This window comes from Pleurodeles waltl, chromosome 6 (assembly GCF_031143425.1).
Source record: "Pleurodeles waltl isolate 20211129_DDA chromosome 6, aPleWal1.hap1.20221129, whole genome shotgun sequence".
NCBI classification, from domain to species: domain Eukaryota; kingdom Metazoa; phylum Chordata; class Amphibia; order Caudata; family Salamandridae; genus Pleurodeles; species Pleurodeles waltl.
The window spans coordinates 1,376,910,729-1,376,937,605 of record NC_090445.1 but is presented as its reverse complement, the minus strand read 5'-3'; the positions used below and the strand labels follow the sequence as shown (position 1 = coordinate 1,376,937,605).

General features: G+C 44.3%; 1 protein-coding gene across 1 annotated transcript in view; it reads right to left on the bottom strand.

Moving 5' to 3' along the window:
• IGSF21 (immunoglobin superfamily member 21) overlaps positions 1 to 26,877 on the bottom strand; it is a 1,171,165-nt gene that overhangs the window by 178,845 nt on the left and 965,443 nt on the right. Inside the window, exon 6 of the mRNA XM_069240687.1 lies at positions 22,356 to 22,827. Coding sequence (XP_069096788.1) covers positions 22,356 to 22,827 — 472 coding nt within the window. The remainder of the gene's footprint in view (positions 1 to 22,355; positions 22,828 to 26,877) is intronic.

Below are 26,877 nucleotides of genomic sequence, written 5' to 3'. Positions count from 1 at the left end.
GCACTTGGCTGGTGGTGTGTCTGAGCTTGCACTTGGCTTGCGTTGTGGGTGAGCTGGCATTTGGCTGGTGGTGTGTGAGTAGTAACTTGCTGCTGGTAACTTCACACACTACTAGCTAAATGCCAGTCCACACACTTCTTCACCCGGTGTGATTGCTGTGTCAGGCATGTGGGCATATGGAAGTGACGCCCTTGAATGGCATTGGCTGTTGATGTGAGTGTTGAAATGAGCAGGGCCCGCGGCTGGTGGCATGAATGGTCTTGTGTATGAAAGGTGTGTGAATGGTCTGTAAACCGGATGGTGCTTTGACGTGGCTTTCCAGCTCATGAGCTGTGAGTCATTGGTTCCGGTTTTTTCACCTTTCAATTATTAACAGTGCATTTCATTTTTGCGAAAACCCTTGTTAATAACATTTTATATAATTCATCCTTGTGCCAAAACCAACCAGTATTTGTGAGTACCAATAAAGAGGGCGAGAAGAGAGAGCTCACTCACCTTCACAAATCACTATCCACAATCACATAATAAAGTGAGCACGCTACCAAGTCTTTTACTTCTGTGATGTCCCAAACATTCAAATTAAGTAAATAAATGTTTTTAACCTTTGTCCAAGGCTACCATAATTGAAAACATGCCGTTTGGTGGGTATCCACAAGGCAAGTTTATCGCACTTCTCCTCTCCTTTTGGAATTTGCTCATGAATATAACTTGCTCCGCTGTAATCAGGAGTTGAAGCACAACACTGACACGCAAGGTGTTTTGGGTGGGACCCCAATGATAAAGCATGCAACCAACTAGGTTGGTGGATAAAGGTTCTTTTTAGCAAACCTAAGGGCATTTCACAATTTGAGTGTTTGGGACATCACAGAAGTAAAAGAATTGGTAGTGTGCTCAGTTCTTGTCTAGGGAGAATCTACAACTCTGGATATGTTTGAAAACTAGACACCCAGGGAGTACAGTGTGGTGTGCCTCTCATGGCTCCTAACAGGTTTTCTTACCCACAATGCTATGCCACACTCAAAATGTGACCAAAATCATACATTTTTCTTGCATTTCCTTGCCATTTTCTTCGACACACAGAAATAAACCATAAATTTCCTTCCACCCAGCATTCCCCTCAGTCTCTTGATAAAAATTATACCTCACCTGTGTGTGTGCCGACAGCAGTCAGCCTAAAAACTTATTTTAAAACTTCTGTTGTGTAGCCATTTTAGTTATAGCTCAATGCACGTTATTTTTAAATATATCTAGTTTAAAGTGCACAGCGGCAGGCCTAGTGTGCTACAATAACGTGCATTGAGCTATTACTAAAATGAGAGGCACACCACACTGTACTCCCTGGGAGTCTAGTTTTTTAACATATCCAGAGTTCTGGAATCTGTGGGGAGTCACAAACTTCCTTCCACCCAGCATTCACCCAAGTTCCCTGATAAAAATGCTACCTCACTTATATTAGTAGGCCTGTGTTATTTTATATGAATTGCCACAAGGAGAAAGAGCGAAAAAATAGCTACAGAATGTTTTGTTCTTTTCATCGATGCCTTGGATTCCGCCCCTATGCTCACTGACCAAATCGAAACACCAGATCATAAACTGGAAGCTCTTCACCCCAGAACACAATTCTGAAATCATGAGAACAATCCACTCCTAGGCCCTCATTGAATCTGATCCCAGGCCCTCACTGAACCCTGCCCCCCTATATCTTCAACCTAGGAGGAACTCTGATCAGCTCCCACCTCACCACCACCATCCAAAGTGGAACCTTCCCTGACACCTTGAAACATGCGGAAATCACAGATCTTGTGAAAAAAACCAATGCAGACCCAAAAAAGCTCAGCATCTACAGACCCATCTCATTCCTGCCATTCCCATTCAAAGTCGTGGAGAAAGCTGACACCAGATGCATGGTCACCTTGGCCCTCATCACCATCACACTGGACAATGGCAACACACTTTAAGTTGGCATCATGAATCAACTATTACAAAGACCCTTGACTGCCCAGAACGCCTCGGCCTGACTCATCCTCAACATCCCCTGCAACACATACATCATGCCATACCTCAGAGAGCTACACTGGCTACATATCAAGAAGCAATGCCAAGTCAAACTGTTCACCCATGCATGCAAAGTCCTCAACAACGTTGGGTCTGCCTAACTCAACCACCGACTCAACTTTGACCAACCCACTAGGTAACTTGTGCTCAACCTACCTCCACCTCGCACAAGTACCCCACATCTGCAGGACTAAGTCAGGAGGATGCTCCTTTTCCTAACTCCTGGAACAACATTCCAAATCACATCAGGACCCCCCTCTCAAATTCTGCAAGAAACTGAAGACCTGGCTAGGATCCTGATCAGCCTGCTTATCTACTCCAGCGCCTGGATACCCTTTGAGTGACTAGTGTGCTCTACAAATCCTCATAAGATGGAGGTTATTCTTTCTGTTAACTCCATGTCTCCTACTTCACAGGTATGAGAGGCCTAGTGTTCCAAACAGCTGAGCTCCTTTCTTTACTCCCTTTCATGTCTCATTTTGCAGTAAATGAGGCCGGACGTACTGCATTTACGGGAGGCTCTCACCTGGCGCCCCATTACTGCCAGGCTCTCTTCAAACAAGAAACACATTAAACAGTGATGCTTTGTAAACCAAAACGATGAAAGCAACCGATCTACATACAAACCCCATTAGTGGACCGTTACCTCTATCACGGCTGGCAGCTCAGACTGTGCGCGCCCGCTGCAGACCCAGAGATAGATGGTGCTTATGGGGAGCCCAGACAACCCCCTCCCCTCACAGGCAGCAGCTGCCACTGGCATGCCAGCCTCCAATTTATGCTGAGCTGCAACCGCGTCGTTTAGCCTGGGTGGGGGCCGGTAGGGATTTGGGGATGGGAATATCGTCCTTGGAAGGGTGCATTCCAGTGTTCACCAACCACTGCAGCAGCAGGCCTGCTACAATCATAGGACGGTGCACCGAGGCCTCCCTCAATAGCATGACGTCACTGCTATGCAGTGCTTAATTTGTGCCGGGGGTTACCGGTGGTGAGCAACGTCACTTATTTGTAATTAACAGGGACATCTTTTTCATAAGAGACTTTTAACCAGAGCAAGAGAGAAAATCAGAAAAGTTACAAAGAAGGAGGAAGAAGAAGATATGAAACCTACAAAAGTGAGATAAAGAGAAGTTTAGGGCGGCCGGAGAAAGGTGCATGAGGCAGATTGAAGACTAAGCAGCTTTGGTATCTGGCAGCCAGAGGAGGGCTTTTAATGAAATCTCAGAACATGTTCACTCATTTACAAATTAAGAAGTGACCAAAAATGAGAATGGGGATAGAGGTCGACACGCACAGGCACCAAGGTACAGTTTGCCTGCCTCACTCTGCGTGATTAAAGGGTGCTTAATCTACATTATTTTATTTATGTGCCTTTGAAAGCAGCTTGTCATCCATGATGAAGCGCTGCAACGTCTTCTATTACAGTCGTGGGTAAGGTCTCATGAGTTTTTTTTATATAGATCCTGTTGTAATCCTCAGTGCTGCTTGTGATGAGGTCAGCGAGTACGAACTCAGTCTTGTCTGTTTATTGCGAGGCAGTGTTTAAGAGAAAAGTCTGTGTCTTTGAAATACATTTTTTGGGGGTTGTGGTATTTTTAAAGAAGATTTCTAGATAAAGCTGAGTTAGTTTCAGGGGCAGATTTAAGAGCCCCTAGCGCCTCCTTGCGCCACACCCTACGAGCCCAAATTTTCAAAGTGGTGCAATGCATTCATTTCAACACCTTGTAACTCTTTGCGCTCCATTATGCTTGCGCCAGAAATAATGTATGCAAAGGATTCGTTCCCCCTAATCTAAGAGATTTGTTTGCGCCATTTTTTCTGCACTTTTAACGGCTGCTCAGAGCAGGCGTTAAAAGGAGGCACACCATTGTTTACAATGGGCCTCAATGGACTTTGCAGGATTAGCGTCAACATTTTTTACATTAATCCTGCAAAGCTTTGAACTAATGGCAAAAACGTTGACACTAGTTTCCCTAACTACTGCCATGGTGTGCTGCACCTTAGATACGGCGCACACATGGTGGCGTTAGGGGGCACAAGAAAAGCAGCACTGCACTGGGTGCAGCACCACTTTTATTAAATCAGGCCCACAGTTCTTTATTTTGAGGTTCAAAGTAGAGTGAAGTTGCGTAGAGGCGGGGAAAGGCATGGGCAGGGTTGGGCTGACCTACAGGACAATCAGGTGGTGTCTGATGGGTTTGTCTGACAGGCCCACTGTGTGTACTGTTTTTTGGGCTGTTTGTGGGCCTGTTTATGGTCTTGTGGGCCTGTTGTATTGTTGATTTCCTTGATACTAAATCAAACATTGCCTGCAGAGATCACAAATCCAAGCAGCATTTGCCCATCTTTAGTGTACTGGATCTGTCATTAAGGGAGGATCAGATCCAGTTAATGACAGAATCGTCTAGCCCGCACATTTTTGCAAGATGTTGAAAATTGTCAAGTGGTCGACTGTATTAAGTGTCTCTGTTAGGTGTAGTACCACAATGCAGCATTTGATTTTGACTAAGAATTTAGGGGAATCTTTAATTACTGTTAGAACTGCCATTATTCTGCTGCAGCTGAATTGATCTGAGGTCAGAAGGGTATTTTTATTGACTATGTTGCCAGATGTTTTGGTAGGAATGAAGAACTGTGATAAGTCTGAAGTTTTTGAGTTCCTTGATAACAGCAGTGCTTAATTTGAGCCGGTGGGCAGGTGGACCTCACTGGCACTAATTTGTGAGGATCAGCACTTATTTTTCCACACCAAACTTTGAGCCAATGCAAGAGAGAGAAAAATACAAAAGGAGGTAATGAGAAAGGAGACAAAGATGAAAAACAGTGACAAAGGGAGAAAGCAGGATTGAAAAGAACCTGCAGCAGTGAAATAAAGAGGCAGGGGCTGTCGGTTGGTAGAAGAAAGAGACATGAGGTGGAATCAAGATTATGGTGCCTTGGTAATCTGAAACTGTGATTTTTGTCAGCACCGTCTGCGGGCTTCTGAGGAAAACTTTAGTCACCAACACTTAGGGGGTCATTCTGAGTCTGGCGGTCTTGAGACTGCCAGACTCGGGGTGGCCATCGGACCACCGTAGTAGTGGTGGTCCGATCCGCCGCATTCTGACTGCAGCCGAAACTCCGTGGTAAACTCGCCTCCAGCCTGGTGGTCCCAGTGGTTGTAATCCACCAGGGAAGCACCGAAAGCAACGCTGCCCGACGGATTACGAGTCCCATTTCACCAGCCTTTCCATGGCAGTTTACACTGCAGTGGAAAAGGTGGCGGAATGTGGGTGCCGGCACTTAGCATGGGCAGTGCAGGGCCCCCCATGCACAGCGCGGTCGCGCATTTCACTGCCCTAATTATGGGCTGTGAAATGCTCGACGGGTCCTGTTGCACCCGCTGCACAGCCACATTGGCGACGGCTCGATTCCGAGCCGGTGTCAATGTTAAGGCCCTCTTCACCGCTCAGCCGGTGGGCTGAAACACAGTTTTCGCCCGCCGGCCCTGTGGTGAAGTCGGAATAGGGCCGGTGGTGTTCCGATAGTACCAGCGGTCAGGTGGCGGGTTGGGTTTGGCAGGCGGCAGAAACTCGGACTTAGTCCACAAATTAAGCACTGGATACCTTCAATGGGTTTATTTTTATGGTCAGCGGGAGCACCTGCTACTGAAGGTACTAAAGGGCACTGAGTTAAATCTCCATGAAGAAAAAAAGGCCCTGTCTTCAAAAAAAAATTAGCCACTTATGCTTACTTGCACAAACACTCTACAATGTCCCTTTCTCTTCAGTAACCTACCTGAGGATACTTTGAGAGTGCCATTGTCGTATCAGGACTAGCTCCCTCCCAAAGTTCTGCCCTTGGAGATCGGTGGGAATATACACAATATGTATGTAAACCATTATGTATAGTATATATCAGTCATTACCCCCATTGAGACTAAATAACCTCTTTTGAGTCTGCACAGTCCCTGGGTGTCACAGATATTGTCTGATCCAATGGTGGGCTTAAGTGAGCTTCTTTTCCACTGTCCACAAAGCTGAATTGTCACAGATTAGCATTGCCTCTTACTAGATTGTCACATAGAATAACATTGGATGTTGTTTCCTGTTGTACTCGGCCTCAAGCTTTATTCTACCTGTGCGTACTCATAGTGCAATAATGACTATTGTAATAGAACTCGTTTTTTATTTCCATTAAAAAGTACATCTTTCAATACACATTCTTATTTGTGGAATTTGGTCTTTGTAACCACCAGTCAAATCATTTTTCACAGACTATCCGCCTTGATTGATTGGCTGTGCTACCAGAGATGGTCCAAAGATGCTTCAGATTCTTTGTCCGACTTCTATGTTCTTAGTATCCAGTAAAGAAACAAAAGTTGACAGGAGAAATGCCTGCAATAAGTTTACCACCTGCAATGTCTCAGGGTAGCATTCCAACCCATTAATATTTTGCCCACCATGCAACCTCCTACCGTTTCGATAGAGACTGAAGGCATGTCACCAGTCAACATCAACAGGGGAAGGATGAGACAGTGACTTTGGGCCTCATTATGACTTCGGCAGTCTTTTGGAAAGACCACTGAAGTGGCGGGCGCCCATAGACCGCCAGTGTTGGTGGTCCAAAGACCGCCTTATTTGGAGTCACCCAAGAATTTCTGCCCATTTAAGGGAATCCGACACCGTCGGCCTGACCAACGGTGGGTGAGAGACGGTTCCACCACCAGCACAGCCACGCCAAAAGGACTCCGCCCAAGACGTAATATGGCACGGTGGTTCCTGCATGGATGTGCAGGGCTGGCAGTGGAAATACCGACACCCATCTCCTCCTGGACAACCACCACACCCAGACAGGTAGGTGGACCGTCTGAAAGGGGGAAGGGTGTTGTGTGCATGTGTGGGGTGTGTGCGTGTATGTGTAGCTGTATGGGTGTGCGTGAGTGCGTGTGTGCGTGTGTGTGTGTGTGTGTGTGTGTGTGTGTGTGTGGAGGGTATGTGTGTCTAAATGGAATTGGAGTGGAAGGGGGTTTCCGGTGCGAGTGAGTAGGTGTGTGTATTGGGATGCATGCAAGTAGGGGTGTTTGTACAGGTGCATGCAAGCGAGTGGGGCTGTATGTCAGGGAGTGTGTTGATGAGTGAGGGTGCATGTATGTCAGTGTGAGATTGAGTGGGGTGCGTGTATGTCAGTGTGAGAGCTAGTGTGTTGATGAGTGGGGGTGCATGTATGTCAGTGTGAGAGTGAGTGGGTGGGTTTGTCAGAATGTGCGGATGAGTGGGGATGCGTGTATAAAGGTGTGCGGATGAGTGGGGGTGTTTGTATGTCAGTGTGTGAGCGAGTGGGGGTGTTTGTATTTATGTGTGCGGTCTAGTTGGGGGGTGTTTGCAAGTGTGCAGTGTGGTGGGGTGGTGTGTTTGCAAGTGTGCAATCTGGCGGTGGGGTGTTTGCAAGTGTGTGGACGTATGGGGATGGTGTGCCAGCTACAGGAATGGGGATTCCAGTCGCCAGGTGTGTTACCGCCAAAGCCTGGTGGTGTACCGACTTATAATGCCGCTGGCGGTCTTACGACTGCACCTCCAGCCCGGCGTTTCGACTGCCCAACTTAATCATGTCCTGTTTTTACCAAGAGCATGATGGCAACTCTCAAGAACCTCTTCAAATTCAAAAATTTCAAGGCATTGCATTCACACGTCCAGATGCCACACAGAATATGTACTGTAAATTGAGTAGAATCACAATCTCTAAATCAGAGAGACTGAAAATTCAAGCAGTGGAGATAAAAAGAGAGACAAAACACATTTTTCAGATTTCTTTAAACATCCCCTGAGAGTACGGGTAGTTTTGTGTGTAATAGATGCACATGCAACTCTGCATCCAAGTTCAGCCCCCATGGATGTTCAATCCCCACTCTGTCACCCCCACGGGGCTTTTTCATCACATTCTGGATTGCATAGAAACTCATATTTGTTGCATTTCCATTGTGTATCTCCCAAACACGTGTTTGGACATTATTTAAGAACGGTCTTTGTTTTTTCATAGCCCACATGTGCTGAAGAATCTGCAGTTTCAGTTTAATCTCTGTGCTGCCCACATCCGTTTAAAAAAAATAAAAATAAAAAAAATATGTATATATATATAAACATACCAAAAAATAGAAGAGGAGAAAAGAGAACTCTGGGTAGATCCCAAGTTTAGGTGGAGAGCAGCTCCAGTAAGGACCCTACAACACCAGCGACACTCTAGGTTGGCTCATCTCAAACGTCTCCTTACTAGAGCAGCTCTCCACCTAAATTTTGAAACTTCCCAAAGTTCTTCTTTGTTTTTTGCATAATTTATGCATCACTCTAACCCTGAAAGGGCCTTGGTTTGTCTTATACTGGGTGCTCCCTTGTGTCTGGACAAAGCTATACTCTTCTGAAGAGCTCTAATGAGAGTGAAACACGTGTCAGGGGTTGCTTTACTCATTCCAGGTTGGCTTGGACGGTATTTGACCAGTCCAAAGCTGTAATACTGTGCCTGGAGTAGTAAATGACTTTTGCCATTTTACAGCTCGGCGAGGATGGCACTGTGTCAATCCTATGCTTAAAGATTTTGCTGTACAAATGGCAAAAGCATTTGTCACTATCTAGCTCGGCGAGGATAGCACTGTGCTGATCCTATGCTTAAACACTTTGCTAGATAAGCAGACATTTGATGTGAGCAAATCTAGAGTGTTGCTGGTGTTGCAGGGTGCTCCTTACTAGAGCAGCTCGCCACCTAAAATTGAGAACTTCCCAGAGTTCTTCTTTGTTTTTTGCATAATTTATGCGTCACTCTAACCCTGAAAGGGCCTTGGTTTGATTTATACTGGGTGCTCCCTTGTGTCTGGACAAAGCTATACTCCTCTGAAGAGCTCTAATGAGAGCGAAACACGTGTCAGGGGTTGCTTTACTCGTTCCAGGTTGGCTTGGACGGTATTTGACCAGTCCAAAGCTGTAGTACTGTGCCTGGAGTGGTAAATTGCTTTTGTCATTTTACAGCTCGGCGAAGATGGCACTGTGTCAATCCTATGCTTAAAGATTTTGCTGTACAAATGGCAAAAGACTTTGTCACTATCTAGCTCGGCGAGGATAGCACTGTGCTGATCCTATGCTTAAACATTTTGCTAGATACGCAGACATTTGAGGTGAGCAAATCTAGAGTGTCGCTGGTGTTGCAGGGTGCTCCTTACTAGAGCAGCTCTCCACCTAAATTTGGGTACCTCCCAGAGTTCTTCTTTGTTTTTTGCATAATTTATGCGTCACTCTAACCCTGAAAGGGCCTTGGTTTGACTTATACTGGGTGCTCCCTTGTGTCTGGACAAAGCTATACCCCTCTGAAGAACTCTAACGAGAGCGAAACACGTGTCAGGGGTTGCTTTACTCATTCCAGGTTGGCTTGGACGGTATTTGACCAGTCCAAAGCTGTAATACTGTGCCTGGAGTGGTAAATGGCTTTTGTCATTTTACAGCTCGGCGAAGATGGCACTGTGTCAATCCTATGCTTAAAGATTTTGCTGTACAAATGGCAAAAGACTTTGTCACTATCTAGCTCGGCGAGGATAGCACTGTGCTGATCCTATGCTTAAACATTTTGCTAGATACGCAGACATTTGAGGTGAGCAAATCTAGAGTGTCGCTGGTGTTGCAGGGTGCTCCTTACTAGAGCAGCTCTCCACCTAAATTTGGGTACCTCCCAGAGTTCTTCTTTGTTTTTTGCATAATTTATGCGTCACTCTAACCCTGAAAGGGCCTTGGTTTGACTTATACTGGGTGCTCCCTTGTGTCTGGACAAAGCTATACCCCTCTGAAGAACTCTAACGAGAGCGAAACACGTGTCAGGGGTTGCTTTACTCATTCCAGGTTGGCTTGGACGGTATTTGACCAGTCCAAAGCTGTAATACTGTGCCTGGAGTGGTAAATGGCTTTTGTCATTTTACAGCTCGGCGAGGATGGCACTGTGTCAATCCTATGCTTAAAGATTTTGCTGTACAAATGGCAAAATACTTTGTTACTGTCTAGCTCGGTGAGGTTAGCACTGTGCTGATCCTATGCTTAAAAACTTTGCTAGATAAGCAGACATTTGAGGTGAGCAAATCTAGAGTGTCGCTGGTGTTGCGGGGTGCTCCTTACTAGAGCAGCTCTCCACCTAAAATTGGGAACTTCCCAGAGTTCTTCTTTGTTTTTTGCATAATTTATGCGTCACTCTAACCCTGAAAAGGCCTTGCTTTGACTTATACTGGGTGCTCCCTAATGTGTCTGGACAAAGCTATACCCCTCTGAAGAGCTTTAAAGAGAGCGAAACACGTGTCAGGGGTTGCTTTACTCGTTCCAGGTTGGCTTGGACGGTATTTGACCAGTCCAAAGCTGTAATACTGTGCCTGAAGTGGTAAATGGCTTTTGTCATTTTACAGCTCGGCAAGGATGGCACTGTGTCAATCCTATGCTTAAAGATTTTGCTGTACAAATGGCAAAAGACTTTGTCACTATCTAGCTCGGGGAGGATAGCACTGAGCTGATCCTATGCTTAAAAACTTTGCTAGATAAGCAGACATTTGAGGTGAGCAAATCTAGAGTGTCGCTGGTGTTGCAGGGTGCTCCTTACTAGAGAAACTCTCCACCTAAAATTGGGAACTTCCCAGAGTTCTTCTTTGTTTTTTGTATAATTTATGCGTCACTCTAACCCTGAAAGGGCCTTGGTTTGATTTATACTGGGTGCTCCCTAGTGTCTGGACAAAGCTATACCCCTCTGAAGAGCTCTAATGAAATCGAAACACGTGTCAGGGGTTGATTTACTCATTCCAGGTTGGCTTGGACGGTATTTGACCAGTCCAAAGCTGTAATACTGTGCCTGGAGTAGTAAATGGCTTTTGTCATTTTACAGCTCGGCGAGGATGGCACTGTGTCAATCCTATGCTTAAAGATTTTGCTGTACAAATGGCAAAAGACTTTGTCACTATCTAGCTCGGCGAGGATAGCACTGTGCTGATCCTATGTTTAAACACTTTGCTAGATAAGCAGACATTTGAGGTGAGCAAATCTAGAGTGTCGCTGGTGTTGCAGGGTGCTCCTTACTAGAGCAGCTCTCCACCTAAAATTGAGAACTTCCCAGAGTTCTTCTTTGTTTTTTGCATAGTTTATGGGTCACTCTAACCCTGAAAGGGCCTTGGTTTGATTTATACTGGGTGCTCCCTTGTGTCTGGACAAAGCTATACTCCTCTGAAGAGCTCTAATGAGGGCGAAACACATGTCAGGGGTTGCTTTACTCGTTTCAGGTTGGCTTGGACGGTATTTGACCAGTCCAAAGCTGTAATACTGTGCCTGGTGTGGTAAATTGCTTTTGTCATTTTACAGCTCAGCGAGGATGGCACTGTGTCAATCCTATGCTTAAAGATTTTGCTGTACAAATGGCGAAAGACTTTGTCATTATCTAGCTCGGCGAGGATAGCACTGTGCTGATCCTATGCTTAAACATTGGCTAGATACACAGACATTTGAGGTGAGCAAATCTAGAGTGTCGCTGGTGTTGCAGAGTGCTCCTTACTAGAGCAGCTCTCCACCTAAATTTGGGAACTTCCCAGAGTTCTTCTTTGTTTTTTGCATAATTTATGCATCACTCTAACCCTGAAAGAGCCTTGGTTTGACTTATACTGGGTGCTCCCTTGTGTCTGGACAAAGCTATACTCTTCTGAAGAGCTCTAATGAGAGCGAAACACGTGTCAGGGTTTGCTTTACTCATTCCAGGTTGGCTTGGACGGTATTTGACCAGTCCAAAGCTGTAATACTGTGCCTGGAGTAGTAAATGACTTTTGTCATTTTACAGCTCGGCGAGGATGGCACTGTGTCAATCCTATGCTTAAAGATTTTGCTGTACAAATGGCAAAAGACTTTGTCACTATCTAGCTCGGCGAGGATAGCACTGTGCTGATCCTATGCTTAAACACTTTGCTAGATAAGCAGACATTTGAGGTGAGCAAATCTAGAGTGTCGCTGGTGTTGCAGGGTGCTCCTTACTAGAGCAGCTCTCCACCTAAAATTGAGAACTTCCAAGAGTTCTTCTTTGTTTTTTGCATAATTTATGCGTCACTCTAACCCTGAAAGGGCCTTGGTTTGATTTATACTGGGTGCTCCCTTGTGTCTGGACAAAGCTATACTCCTCTGAAGAGCTCTAATGAGAGCGAAACACGTGTCAGGGGTTGCTTTACTCGTTCCAGGTTGGCTTGGACGGTATTTGACCAGTCCAAAGCTGTAGTACTGTGCCTGGAGTGGTAAATTGCTTTTGTCATTTTACAGCTCGGCGAAGATGGCACTGTGTCAATCCAATGCTTAAAGATTTTGCTGTACAAATGGCAAAAGACTTTGTCACTATCTAGCTCGGCGAGGATAGCACTGTGCTGATCCTATGCTTAAACATTTTGCTAGATACGCAGACATTTGAGGTGAGCAAATCTAGAGTGTCGCTGGTGTTGCAGGGTGCTCCTTACTAGAGCAGCTCTCCACCTAAATTTGGGTACCTCCCAGAGTTCTTCTTTGTTTTTTGCATAATTTATGCGTCACTCTAACCCTGAAAGGGCCTTGCTTTGACTTATACTGGGTGCTCCCTAATGTGTCTGGACAAAGCTATACCCCTCTGAAGAGCTTTAAAGAGAGCGAAACACGTGTCAGGGGTTGCTTTACTCGTTCCAGGTTGGCTTGGACGGTATTTGACCAGTCCAAAGCTGTAATACTGTGCCTGAAGTGGTAAATGGCTTTTGTCATTTTACAGCTCAGCAAGGATGGCACTGTGTCAATCCTATGCTTAAAGATTTTGCTGTACAAATGGCAAAAGACTTTGTCACTATCTAGCTCGGGGAGGATAGCACTGAGCTGATCCTATGCTTAAAAACTTTGCTAGATAAGCAGACATTTGAGGTGAGCAAATCTAGAGTGTCGCTGGTGTTGCAGGGTGCTCCTTACTAGAGAAACTCTCCACCTAAAATTGGGAACTTCCCAGAGTTCTTCTTTGTTTTTTGTATAATTTATGCGTCACTCTAACCCTGAAAGGGCCTTGGTTTGATTTATACTGGGTGCTCCCTAGTGTCTGGACAAAGCTATACCCCTCTGAAGAGCTCTAATGAAATCGAAACACGTGTCAGGGGTTGATTTACTCATTCCAGGTTGGCTTGGACGGTATTTGACCAGTCCAAAGCTGTAATACTGTGCCTGGAGTAGTAAATGGCTTTTGTCATTTTACAGCTCGGCGAGGATGGCACTGTGTCAATCCTATGCTTAAAGATTTTGCTGTACAAATGGCAAAAGACTTTGTCACTATCTAGCTCGGCGAGGATAGCACTGTGCTGATCCTATGTTTAAACACTTTGCTAGATAAGCAGACATTTGAGGTGAGCAAATCTAGAGTGTCGCTGGTGTTGCAGGGTGCTCCTTACTAGAGCAGCTCTCCACCTAAAATTGAGAACTTCCCAGAGTTCTTCTTTGTTTTTTGCATAGTTTATGGGTCACTCTAACCCTGAAAGGGCCTTGGTTTGATTTATACTGGGTGCTCCCTTGTGTCTGGACAAAGCTATACTCCTCTGAAGAGCTCTAATGAGGGCGAAACACATGTCAGGGGTTGCTTTACTCGTTTCAGGTTGGCTTGGACGGTATTTGACCAGTCCAAAGCTGTAATACTGTGCCTGGTGTGGTAAATTGCTTTTGTCATTTTACAGCTCAGCGAGGATGGCACTGTGTCAATCCTATGCTTAAAGATTTTGCTGTACAAATGGCAAAAGACTTTGTCATTATCTAGCTCGGCGAGGATAGCACTGTGCTGATCCTATGCTTAAACATTGGCTAGATACACAGACATTTGAGGTGAGCAAATCTAGAGTGTCGCTGGTGTTGCAGAGTGCTCCTTACTAGAGCAGCTCTCCACCTAAATTTGGGAACTTCCCAGAGTTCTTCTTTGTTTTTTGCATAATTTATGCATCACTCTAACCCTGAAAGAGCCTTGGTTTGACTTATACTGGGTGCTCCCTTGTGTCTGGACAAAGCTATACTCTTCTGAAGAGCTCTAATGAGAGCGAAACACGTGTCAGGGTTTGCTTTACTCATTCCAGGTTGGCTTGGACGGTATTTGACCAGTCCAAAGCTGTAATACTGTGCCTGGAGTAGTAAATGACTTTTGTCATTTTACAGCTCGGCGAGGATGGCACTGTGTCAATCCTATGCTTAAAGATTTTGCTGTACAAATGGCAAAAGACTTTGTCACTATCTAGCTCGGCGAGGATAGCACTGTGCTGATCCTATGCTTAAACACTTTGCTAGATAAGCAGACATTTGAGGTGAGCAAATCTAGAGTGTCGCTGGTGTTGCAGGGTGCTCCTTACTAGAGCAGCTCTCCACCTAAAATTGAGAACTTCCAAGAGTTCTTCTTTGTTTTTTGCATAATTTATGCGTCACTCTAACCCTGAAAGGGCCTTGGTTTGATTTATACTGGGTGCTCCCTTGTGTCTGGACAAAGCTATACTCCTCTGAAGAGCTCTAATGAGAGCGAAACACATGTCAGGGGTTGCTTTACTCGTTCCAGGTTGGCTTGGATGGTATTTGACCAGTCCAAAGCTGTAATACTGTGCCTAGAGTGGTAAATTGCTTTTGTCATTTTACAGCTCGGCGAGGATGGCACTGTGTCAATCCTATGCTTAAAGATTTTGCTGTACAAATGGCAAAAGACTTTGTCACTATCTAGCTCAGCGAGGATAGCACTGTGCTGATCCTATGCTTAAACATTTTGCTAGATACGCAGACATTTGAGGTGAGCAAATCTAGAGTGTTGCTGGTGTTGCAGGGTGCTCCTTACTAGAGCAGCTTTCCACCTAAATTTGGGAACTTCCCAGAGTTCTTCTTTGTTTTTTGCATAATTTATGCATCACTCTAACCCTGAAAGGGCCTTGGTTTGACTTATACTGGGTGCTCCCTTGTGTCTGGACAAAGCTATACTCTTCTGAAGAGATCTAATGAGAGCGAAACACGTGTCAGGGGTTGCTTTACTCATTCCAGGTTGGCTTGGACGGTATTTGACCAGTCCAAAGCTGTAATACTGTGCCTGGAGTGGTAAATGGCTTTTGTTATTTTACAGCTCGGCGAGGATGGCACTGTGTCCATCCTATGCTTAAAGATTTTGCTGTACAAATGGCAAAAGACTTTGTCACTATCTGGCTCGGCGAGGATAGCACTGTGCTGATCCTATGGTTAAAAACTTTGCTAGATAAGCAGACATTTGAGGTGAGCAAATCTAGAGTGTTGCTAGTGTTGCAGGGTGCTCCTTACTAGTGCAGCTCTCCACCTAAAATTGGGTACTTCCCAGAGTTCTTCTTTGTTTTTCTCATAATTTATGCGTCACTCTAACCCTGAAAGGGCCTTGGTTTGACTTATACTGGGTGCTCCCTTGTGTCTGGACAAAGCTATACCCCTCTGAAGAACTCTAATGAGAGCGAAACACGTGTCAGGGGTTGCTTTACTCATTCCAGGTTGGCTTGGATGGTATTTGACCAGTCGAAAGCTGTAATACTGTGCCTGGAGTGGTAAATGGCTTTTGTCATTTTACAGCTCGGCGAGGATGGCACTGTGTCAATCCTATGCTTAAAGATTTTGCTGTACAAATGGCAAAATACTTTGTTACTATCTAGCTCGGTGAGGATAGCACTGTGCTGATCCTATGCTTAAAAACTTTGCTAGATAAGCAGACATTTGAGGTGAGCAAATCTAGAGTGTTGCTGGTGTTGCAGGGTGCTCCTTACTAGAGCAGCTCTCCACCTAAAATTGGGAACTTCCCAGAGTTCTTCTTTGTTTTTTGCATATATATATATATATATATATATATATATATATATATATATATATATATATATATATATATATATATATATATACCAGCAGTACCAACATATGTCCAGCACTCATAATTAAGCATCAGTGTTTACGATTAAGTGCCAGTGATAAGCACCAGCAAACACTGGCACAAATTAAGAACCGGACCCTCTCCAGTTTAAAGAGGGTGCCTTTTGTGCAGGCCTCCACTCTCATCTCAATGAGCAGTGTGCTTAATTGTAGGACTGTGAGTGCTGGCGCTGGACTTAGTAACTTTCTTGCCTCTACCCAGAGATCAGCTGTTTCTGCTGTGTGTCAGTGATGAAGGACAGACTGTGCTAATGGTAAAGGAAAGCATATCCTAATTTGCTGCATCAGTTGGAGTGTAGTCTGGATGAACTGCACCGGTCCAAAATTCACTGGGACTTCTTGACATCATGGAATGTAAAATAAGGCATGATTAACACACATTGTATATGCTTGTATTTTGAATTATGAATGAAAGTTGCTTTCTTACAAACATGAACTCAGGACATCACATTTTCTTCAGATCTTATTAGACTTTAATGACACACAGATACTACATATCAAATAACAAATTAAACCACTGGCAATGCAAGGGGGGGCGACATTCTGACCAGGTGCAGCAAATTAGAATGCTGTGTTAGTAGATATTCATTTGCAGACAACACATCTGCCATTGAAGTTGCCACAAAATTAGCACTGACAGGCAGTTTTACTGATAAAATTATGTAGCGCACAAACAATGTATGAAAATCATTTTTAAGCAAATATTTACCATTCACATATCACCAAGTGATTTATACAGTTATTTTACCGGTATTTAAATGTGTGTTAGGAAACAAAATGACATCTTACAGCTTTTCCTTTCAGGCTCCCTGGGTCCCAGCAAGATGGTCAGATAGTTCACTTTATAAAATCCTTTAACTTTGCAGTCAGAGAAAGAACAATAAACACCAGTCTCCATGTAAAAGAATAAGGAGTGAATTGGCAGAAGATGTAGTCTGGCATTTGATCTGGCTTTGAACATGTTACAAGATAACAACAAAAGTAAAGATGCCTTTACTGCTCATGTACCCTCTGAACTCCAGGTTGGTTATCTGGGGTGGTGCAACACTCCTGCACCCCTACTTCCAGTGCCTGTGGCACAAGCTCGCCACCATTTCCTTAACATTAGAAGCCAGTATGGTGAATCCTCTTGCCTCCACAACTTGTGATGCAGAGAGCATTCTCTTTCCTGTCCTCCACATCTTTACTTTGAGAGCTAAAGATGTTCTTCAGTTGAATTTAAATGATATACTGAGGTCTGTGCTTAAGGTGTTCTTGGTTGGCCTCGATGAACTACATTCCAAAAGAGGAAGTCTTATTCGTCTCTAGGTATGCTGTAGCGGGTGGAGGCAGGGTAAGAGAAAAGGGATAGGGGCCAAGACATAGCCTGGCTCGCAACCAAGAAGTATGACAAAGTCAAAAAGGGGACAAGCATTCTGCCTCTAAGCACCGAGGACCTGGAATAATATCTTTCCACACATCAGGCTTGCATCACCACTCTACCATTTCGGAAATAAGCTAAGGACACACTAGTTCAATAAATGACTCATTGATTGCCATTAAGGTGCCTTCCGCTCATCAGGCTCCTGGCCCAGCAAAAGAAATGTCCCTGTCTGCCTTCATTATCATAGTATACAGTTTGTGAACTTCCCTACCCTTTTCTGGGATAGTTCCAATATGTCCTTACTGCTACCCACAGTGGGTCATTGTTCCCCACCTAGGTTTGCAGTATAGAAGCAGTAATACATACAAACACACAGGGAGATAATTAAAGCAAATAGAGACAGCTCAGAAACTGGCAATCACAATGATGCACTGTTGTTTCCCACTACGGACACACACAAGAAAGGTGAATAGAGCAAAGAAAAGGATGAGAGGCATGATAGAGACATTTAAATTCGTATCCAGACTGAACACGAGAGGCAGCAGAATACAGAACACAGCCTCCAGAAGTGGCGCAAACTAACCTGCAAATTAATTCAAATACCCCATGGACAGAAACAGAGGCAACAACACTGAGCAAGCAAATTGCACAGGTGGAGATCACATGGCTGCTGTAAATAAGAAGCAGGAAGGAAATGAAGCAGTTGGGTGCACCTGGTGTTTCCTACCACCCAATTGTACATTTCTGTGAGTGACAGGAGCGTGTACTGAAGGCTTCATGTCCGGTAGGTACAATTAAGTTTTTACTGTAATGAAGAGTACTCTCTCTTTCCTTGACCTCCTTTCAGGTCTCGCATGTAGGCACATTTAGGGGCATATATATACTCTGTTTGCACTGAATTCGTGTCATTTTTTTTTACTCTAATTCGGTGCAAAACTAAATCCATATTTATACTTTGGCGTAGACCAGTCAAGTTCCAAATCTATGGAGTTAAAGTCATTTTTTGGACATGGAAACCTACCTTGCCTTAATGAGATGCAAGGTTGGTGTTCCCGTGCAAAAAATGACTCTATGGCCTTAACGCCATATTTATACTCCCGTGCAAAAATGGTGCAGGGAGGGAGGAGGGGTAAAAAAATAATGCAAAGCTTGCTTTGCCCCATTTTATAGCGCTTGGATCAGGGCAGGCGTTAGGGGATCCGTGGGCCTATTTCCATGGTAGAACACCATGGAATAAGCCCACAGGTGCCCTCCCTAGGCCTCAGGGACACCCCCACCCACACCAGAGGGACAGCGGAGGATGGGGGACCCCATCCCAGGTAAGTACAGGTAAGTATTTTATTGTATTTTTTAAAGTGCCATGGGGGCCCTGAAATGGGCCCCCATGCATGGCACAGGGTGCAATGGCCATGCCCAGGGTACCTTGGTACCCTGTGCTGGCCATTGGGGTGGTGGACATGACTCCTGTCTTTCGTAAGACAGGAGTCATGTGGTATGGATGGTTTTGAGTCAGAAAATGACTCTAGACAGGTTAGAGTAATTTTTTTTACTCTAACCTGCCTAATGACATTTTTTGGTGCAAAACCCCCTTCTTCCCTACCGCCAGCCCTACCCGACTAACATCATTTTTTTTTACACTGGCCTACCCTTTTGCACCGGCTTGCACCATTCCATAAATATGGTGCCCGGCTGGTGCACACAAATGGTGCAAACCGGTGCTAAACATTTTGGTGCAAAACTGCGTTAGTGCAGTTTTGCACCAAAAAGTATAAATCAGGGCCTTAACTACTTGTTGTCTAAGACCTATTGTTCCTAAAATATGAACATATAGTGTGCCTGGGATCAGCATCTTGCTCTTAATTGGATGGCTTCTTGTCTGTCTCATTTCCATACTTTCCTTCCTATTCTTTGTTTCTGCCACCTGTGGAGGATTTACTATTCAACGTATCTGATTGGATGTCTTGTGTCTTTCCATCACTTGCATTCTTAGGGCTACTTGTTTCTTTTTCTTTTAGCACTCCATGGGAGTGCAAGTGTATATCTTGTTCTCTGTGTAAATTGATGCTGCCCACCCTGATCTCTATGTTACTCGTGTTACTCCCTCTCCCCCACAGCTATTCCACTGCTTCCCATGCCTCTCTTTTCTGGCTATTTAGAACTTTTCTCTTCTCCTTTGTTCCTTCACCAACCATCCACTCTCCCACCACTGGTTGCAATCAACTTCCTACCCCAACCCAAACATGCTCCTCCGTTGCTTCCTTGAAAATGATGTCTGAAATATAACTATGGTTGTTTGTTTTCGCCTACTGAAAGGATGAAGCCAAGCAGTTTGGGTAGACTAATCCTCTAGGAATAGGGCCAAGACCAATTCACATATGTTTTGTCTTGGTCTACAAAAAAACATGATGCACTAGAAAGCAGCTCAGAATAATTATCACACAGTGAGCTTAATTTGAGTATTGCATCCGCCACCTTTTGTTTTACTGGTTATTATTACTGCATGTCTATCCATTTCTGGCTTGTCCCTTGTGCTAAAGTGTTCGTTTAGCCACTTGCAGCACACTTCCTCATTCACCATACATTTCTTCTCTCTTTTGTGTCCTCTGCTTACCCCCTCCTGCCCTCATGTCCCATGTAGGGCTTTGCTAGAGTAATCCACAGCTTCATGAGATATATGGCTTCAAGGTACAATGGTGATGAGTTAAGAATAGTACATCTACATTTACCTATGTATACTTACTTAGATAATATAGTGGTAATGCATTTTATGCCCTCAAGAATGCTACAGGTTGATATTGTGCACTACTTACTGTGGTAGAACCCATGTTTGAGAGTGCAGAACTCCAAGAAATGTAATGTATCCCAGGAATGTGGGAGTCATGGATAAAGGAATATACCACATGTTGATGGCATGAGAGGCAAACATCCTGTTTCCAAACTACTCCTGCATGGGGTATAACTAACACAAAAAGAGTCAGCTTGACCAATGAGCCTTTTCTGTGCTACTTTGTATCACCAGGTATACAGAACATGATTCCAAAGGTTACGTATAGATAATTATGTCTCAAGACCACAACTGGCGTACCAGCACTGTATTCTGTTTTGGATGTCACATCGGGAGCACCGCATCCAGTAAAGGAGTTCACATATAATGTTCCATCTCCAGTTCTAAAAGGTGCATATGAAGCTTTGTGTTTGTTGCTGGAAGCCACACCTGGAGTATTGTGTTCAATTCTGGAGGCCACCGATGACTTAAGGGCCTGATTTAGATATTGGCGGATGAGTTACTCTGGCACAACGGTGACAGATATCCCGTCTGCCAAAATCTAAATCCCGTTATATCCTATGGGATGTAGATTTCGGCAGACGGGATATTAGTCACCACAGTGATGAAGTAACACATCCATCAATTTCTAAATCAGGCCCTAAGTGTTCAGCATTGAAGCCCCTGTGTCAGATTTATAAGCCCCTTGCGCCGCCTTAACGCCACCTTAGTTGCGCCTTAGCATCATTTTTATGATGCTAAGGTGGAATTAAAGGTGGCTGTTCCCCCTGCCATATTTACAACGTGGCACAATGCAAGCATTGAGCCACTTTGCAACCCTCTGCACCACATTATGCCTGCACCAGGCATAATGTAGGCAAGGGGCGTTCTCCTGCAAAGAGGCCTGAAAAATGGCGCAGTGAAATTTACAAGATTTCGCTGTGCCATTTTGTCCATTTATTTTTAACCCCTGCTCAGGGCAGGAGGTAAAGTGACACAACCATAATAATCTATGGGCCTCTCTGTGCCTTGCTGCACAAAGGCCAACATTTTTGGCCCTAGTGCAGCAATGCGCCACAACAGCGTGAAAAATGTTGACACTATTGTAGTAACGACAGCCATGGTATACCATATTGTAAATATGGTGCCACCATAGTGTTGTTAGGGGGGACAAGGGGAATGCAAGAAAAGTGGCACAGGAGGACTCGTAAATATGCCCCCATGTCTGGAGTTTTGTGTACATAATTGGTGACCGCTTCTTTGGGAGGTTAAAGACAGATTACAGGCATGTGACCAAATTCTGTGAGGAGAGGCTGTAGAATGTAATCAGTGTACACACTGGAAGAAAGGAGGACTAAGGGATATGAAAACGCCATTCTAGTTCCTAAAGTAAACAAGCACAGTACACGTTGCAACATTTTCTGAGGTAAAGTACTCCTAGAACTTGATTTGAGGTCTTGAGACTGAGGGGCATGCAAGAGAAACATTGAAAAATATTATGGTCTAAAGATTCCTAGTATTATATGAATAGCTTACAGTGAATGCAGTAGCACCTAGGTATGCATATTTAATTTATAAACTCTTGGGACAGACGCATGGTTGTTATATCACTAAACAATTCAGAATAAAGCTGGGCACCCTATGCCTTCTCTCTGGTGAATACGCAGAAAAAAGAAGACTACTGACATCTGCCAGGCATATTGATTTGTGTGCTGTCCATTTGCTTTGAGAGGCTGTTACGGATGTGGTCGTTAGGGGCATCAACCTTGGGAATGACTCTACCCTAGCCCTTGGTGCTTTTCAGATGCAGATGGACATTAATATGACAAGGAATCTTTATTCTTTGTGTTTATTTAATAGCTGCACACTGTCTCTTTCCTGTTTCCCTCTACTTTCTAGCTTCTTAACTCTTAAGGGCCTGATTTACATTTCGGAAGAGGGGATACTGCATCGCAACAGTGATGGATATCCCGTCTGCCGAATTCTAAATACCATGGAAAACAATAGTATTTAGATTTCGGCTTATGGGATATCCGTCACCGTTGCCACTGAGTAACTCCCGCCCCCCTCCCAGATCTATATCAGACCCTAAGTTTGCTATTTTCATTATCTGACATCAATGCTTACACTTCTTCCCAATCATTGATTACCAGTGAGACGCATAAGGCAGCAGCCGCAATGAACATGCATACGAGAATGCTGTATGAGAGATATGGACCATGGAGTATAGAAAGCAGCTTACCTAGTGTGACCTCAGACTGCATGGGCATTGACAGGGCTGGATGCTTCACCTCACAGCTGAATAGTGCCTCATTGTCCACCTGGGGGTTTAGAGTCCAGGTAAGCATGGCCCGCACCTCCACGGTGCCATCACTCATAGGCAGGTGGGCCTGGTGAAAGAAGTAGGCCGACTCTGTGGTATGCACCCACCGTGGAAACTCACGGCTCACCACCGTCTCAGGTACAACCTCAGTGACAGGGATGGAGGCCACTTCCCGCTCGAGGGCAAAGAAGGGGTAGGGGTCCTCTGTGAAGGGCAATGGGGCGCGCTCCTCTAGGTCAAGTAGAGAAAGAGAACGTTGCATTTTGGTGTCGTCCATATCCCGATGCAGAAAGTTGCGGGGCAGCCGAGCATCTAGGAGTCCAGCAGCAGCAAGGGGCGGCTCCACCATAGGCACCACTTCAATCAACTCGCCATCTCTCCTGAAGTACACCTAGTAAGGCAAGCACAGTCAGAGTAAGTCACCTGTAGATCTACCAGGATGAAGAGGTTCTAAACAAAGTAACATGCATGTGAACATTTAGGAAAATAAAACATGGAGATTAAGGGGAAGAAAGGGAGAGAATGTTATTTGCCATTTAACTTGCATGTACATGGAGGGTATTGGAGGAGAGAAAAATAAAAATACCAGTGCTTAGCAAAAGAGTAGGCATTGCTGGATTCAGACCCTTGATGTAGGCAGTAAACGGATTTCCAGACCAGTATGTGGATCAGAAAAGTTGCCAGTGCAGAGGCAGAGTTTTCCAGACATCAGACCAGAATAAAATCTAATAGGACTGACAGACAGAATGCAGAAGCAATCGGGAAAGGCATGTTGTAAACATCAAGAGAAGAACCTGATAAGCTTCTTTAGCCTGCAGCACTGGTAGACCTATCTGAACAAACCATTCTGTCAATCTTGCATTTTCCCAGAATCCTGCAGGGATCGACTGCCAGAAATCAATTATGCAACCTTTGTTCTAAAAAATATGTGGATATTGACATGGAAACATGATTAGTTTTGATCATGTTAAAGTATTTTCTTCCAACACACTTCAGAAATAACAAAAATGTGCTTCAATTTGTTCTTAATTTTGATATATTCTGAAATACTTACACAGTTCATGTAAGTGTTGTGGTGTGCTAGAAGAAACCACTTTCATACCCCAAGAATCCAGCAAGATTGTCACATAGATCCTCTCACTTTGAAGTCAAAGAATGAAAAGTTGATATGCGCCCTGGAAGACAGCGCCTGACATTTGACCTTGGTCTATGAATGTACAACAAATGTGAGAAAATGGGAACAATATTTAAAGGCATGTTTACAAAAAAAGATTTTGAGAAAGAATACAGTATATACAGGAGCAATGAACTGAACATGGAGAGCCTAAAGCAAACAAAGCCAGCAAATAGAAAGCCTTAAAATGTGAGTTACAAACCACAAAGCCAATGGTAATCAACCGGCTGAATTCATTCCTAGGTCAACTTTCTGAAAGTCCCCAAGATGTCTTTAGCAAACCAGACGTCTGGTAGGCTGCAACCTAAAAAAGGGTCTGACTCATCTCTGCAATCTTGGCAATTGGAATTGCAGATATATTGCTAGTGAATTTCCTTGCTTAAGTAGTAAGGTTTTTTAAGTCTGTTATTTAGTCAACATAGTACCATTTGATGTTACTAAAATTATAACTGAAATACTCTTCTTAAGCCTCGCGCTAGTCAAGTCATGTTGGTATTATTAATTAAACAAACTTTAGATAGCAGAGCGTGTTGGAAGCCTAACAGAAAAAATAATAAACAAATAATCAACAGCAACCTTTCCCATCCACCCAGCGCCAACCTCTGCTAAAATGCCATGCCATCATCTGACCTTAAAATTAAGAACTCCCCCTCAGGAGGTTTCACCATTTCTGCTTCTTCCCTCTTTAGGTGAACACTTATCAAACACCAGGCCTTCTCAACTTTCTTATTCTGCTGTCGGATTGAAGAAGGATTTTTTAAAAAAGGGGGAAATACCCAGACTTTTTATCAAGACTTTGACAGTCCTTACTAATGATAAGAGTGAGCGTGGCCGCTGGGTTGGTCCATACCAAGAGCCATCCCGTCACGCTATAAGGGTCCATTTAATCTGGTCTTCCAGATATCTAAAGCCCAGTTCCTCATGGATAATATAAGAGGAGGAAGTGGGCTTGATGGATAATACCTTCCTAGGAAAACAAATTTCCTCTTCCGGCAAATGACTGGTATACTTGTCTATAAATAAGCTCAAGCTTAGGCACTGCTCCACTGTACCCAGCCGTTCCCGAAAGCCATATTGGGTTGGGTGTAAATGTTATAGTTATGCACCCAGTAACACATTGTATTATTAATTACTCTCAATTAATGTAACTGGTGTATCAATGATTGATATTGGGTGGGAACATTAGGGTCCCCAAGAACTCCAGAGATTAATAGGTTATTATATAGGTAAGTCACTAAGGGCATCCAAAGATCCGTAGTGCATTTAACTAAATCAGCCGGCATTCCATCGAGTCCTGGTGCCTTATCGTCTGGGGGAAAACAATTGCCACTTTAACTCAATCAACCGTAAAGGTCAGGTGAAAGCAGAATCATTTCCACCATCCAGAACCAAGGTCGAGAATCCAATCTCCTCTATTCTATACAACACTGAAAAGTGTTTGACCCATTAATATGTCAGTAAAGGGAGGGCTGCTTGATTAACAGGTGATGTACAAGCACACCCCGTAGCTGATAATTTCCTTGGATTTTTTATTTTAGTTGCAGCCTATCATACGCTCCCAGTTAGCTGCACTGACCTCGAGTTTGTGATTCTTTATGAAACCTATGAGCAGTGACCATCACAGTGAGATCCAGGACGTGCTGTTAGATCAGCCACCAATTGTCTATTAGCCCTCGAACATTGAGGGGCATATTTGCAAGCTCCTAGCGCCACCAGAGCGTCATTGTTTTGTGACACTTCGGTGATGCTGTGCACTGCGCCGTATTTACAAGGCAGCTTTAAAATGCCACCTTGTAAGTACAGCCCTTTCAAACGCAGCACTTTGAGTGGAAGGGACGTGCAATGGGTGTTGCTGTGACGCAGCCTCAGATTAACAAAAATTGTAAGTCTGTGGCAGCGCCATCACAGGGTTGGCGTTAGGATGGCACAACGAGGAGAAATGCTTTTATTTCTCCTCGTTTTTTGCTCTTTCTATGTGTGCTGCATTCACCATTGGCAAATCGCCATTGAAGATTGTTTTTGTGCAGGAAGGTGTTCATTCCCGCACAAAAACAATCTCCCCTGCAACACAGCTCTCCTTGCACCATGTCGCAAGGGTGGCTGTGTTGACACTCAGCAGCTAATTTAGTGCTGGCAGAGGGGGCAACACCGGGATGCACCGTATTTTTGTAAATACTGTGCATTCCTGCATTTCAGAACTGATTCAGCGTGGTGTTGCCAATTTTGGCTCTGCGCCAGTTCTCTGTACATATGCCCCTTAGAGTGAAACCATTTAGTATAGGCAATGGTTACCATCAAGGGCTTCAAAACGGCACACTTCATAATGGCACATAGCTCCTCAAAAGCCTGGATGAGAAGCATGCTGGTCACACGTCCCTGAGACATTGAAGAAGGGTTTCTAGGTGTGCACCAAGTAGCTTGCCCAAGATAATGTGACGAATTTGAGAGTGGGCTGGATTTACGAAGCAGCAAATAAAGAAGCATTTCAAAGTATTGTGGTCGCCAAAAGAAGACCAACATCTCTCCATGCATGATGCTATTAATCAGACTTACTGATACAAAAAAATAACCAAAATTGGTAGTATATCTCCTCCTCCGATAAGTTGACCTCCATCTCCAGAATATTCAATTACATTATTCAGATCCACATCTGCCAAGCATCCATCCAGCTCGGTGCCTCACATTAGTTTATCTTGGTAAGCCACTGGAGCGTATGTTACAGAGTCAGCCCTGATCTTGGCATTAAACTCCCCTCCCAATATAACAGACAGAGAGGCCTGATCAGAGCTTGCTTGTATCCACAATACTGTCTAGGCAACTGAACAACTGTGCATAATTGGGATTAGGGTAATTATATAAATCATTATTATAAAAATATATTCGATAACTCCTGTTAGGATGCTGATCCCTACATAAAATATTTTGAATTGCAGCACTTCCTGCAGGTTTGATCCCTACCTTCAAGGAAAGCTTTAAGCAAATTGAAAGGCCACGCTTAGCCTGCCCTGCCAAAGGTGATACAGAAGGGACTGAGTGACAGGAAAAACGACCTGAGTGGTCTCCCATGCCTCTTGGATGAAAAAGATGTCAGAAGATTTGATAAGAGCAATCCAATCAGGATACTGGCGCTTAGACATCAGCCCTCCACATTCCAGGACAAAACTGAAATACAGTTATTAGTATTTTTATTAATACCAGTTCCTATAGATTTACATGAGCCTCGGTGTGCGGGGGTGCAAGTCGGAATATTCTTGGATTACATCACTG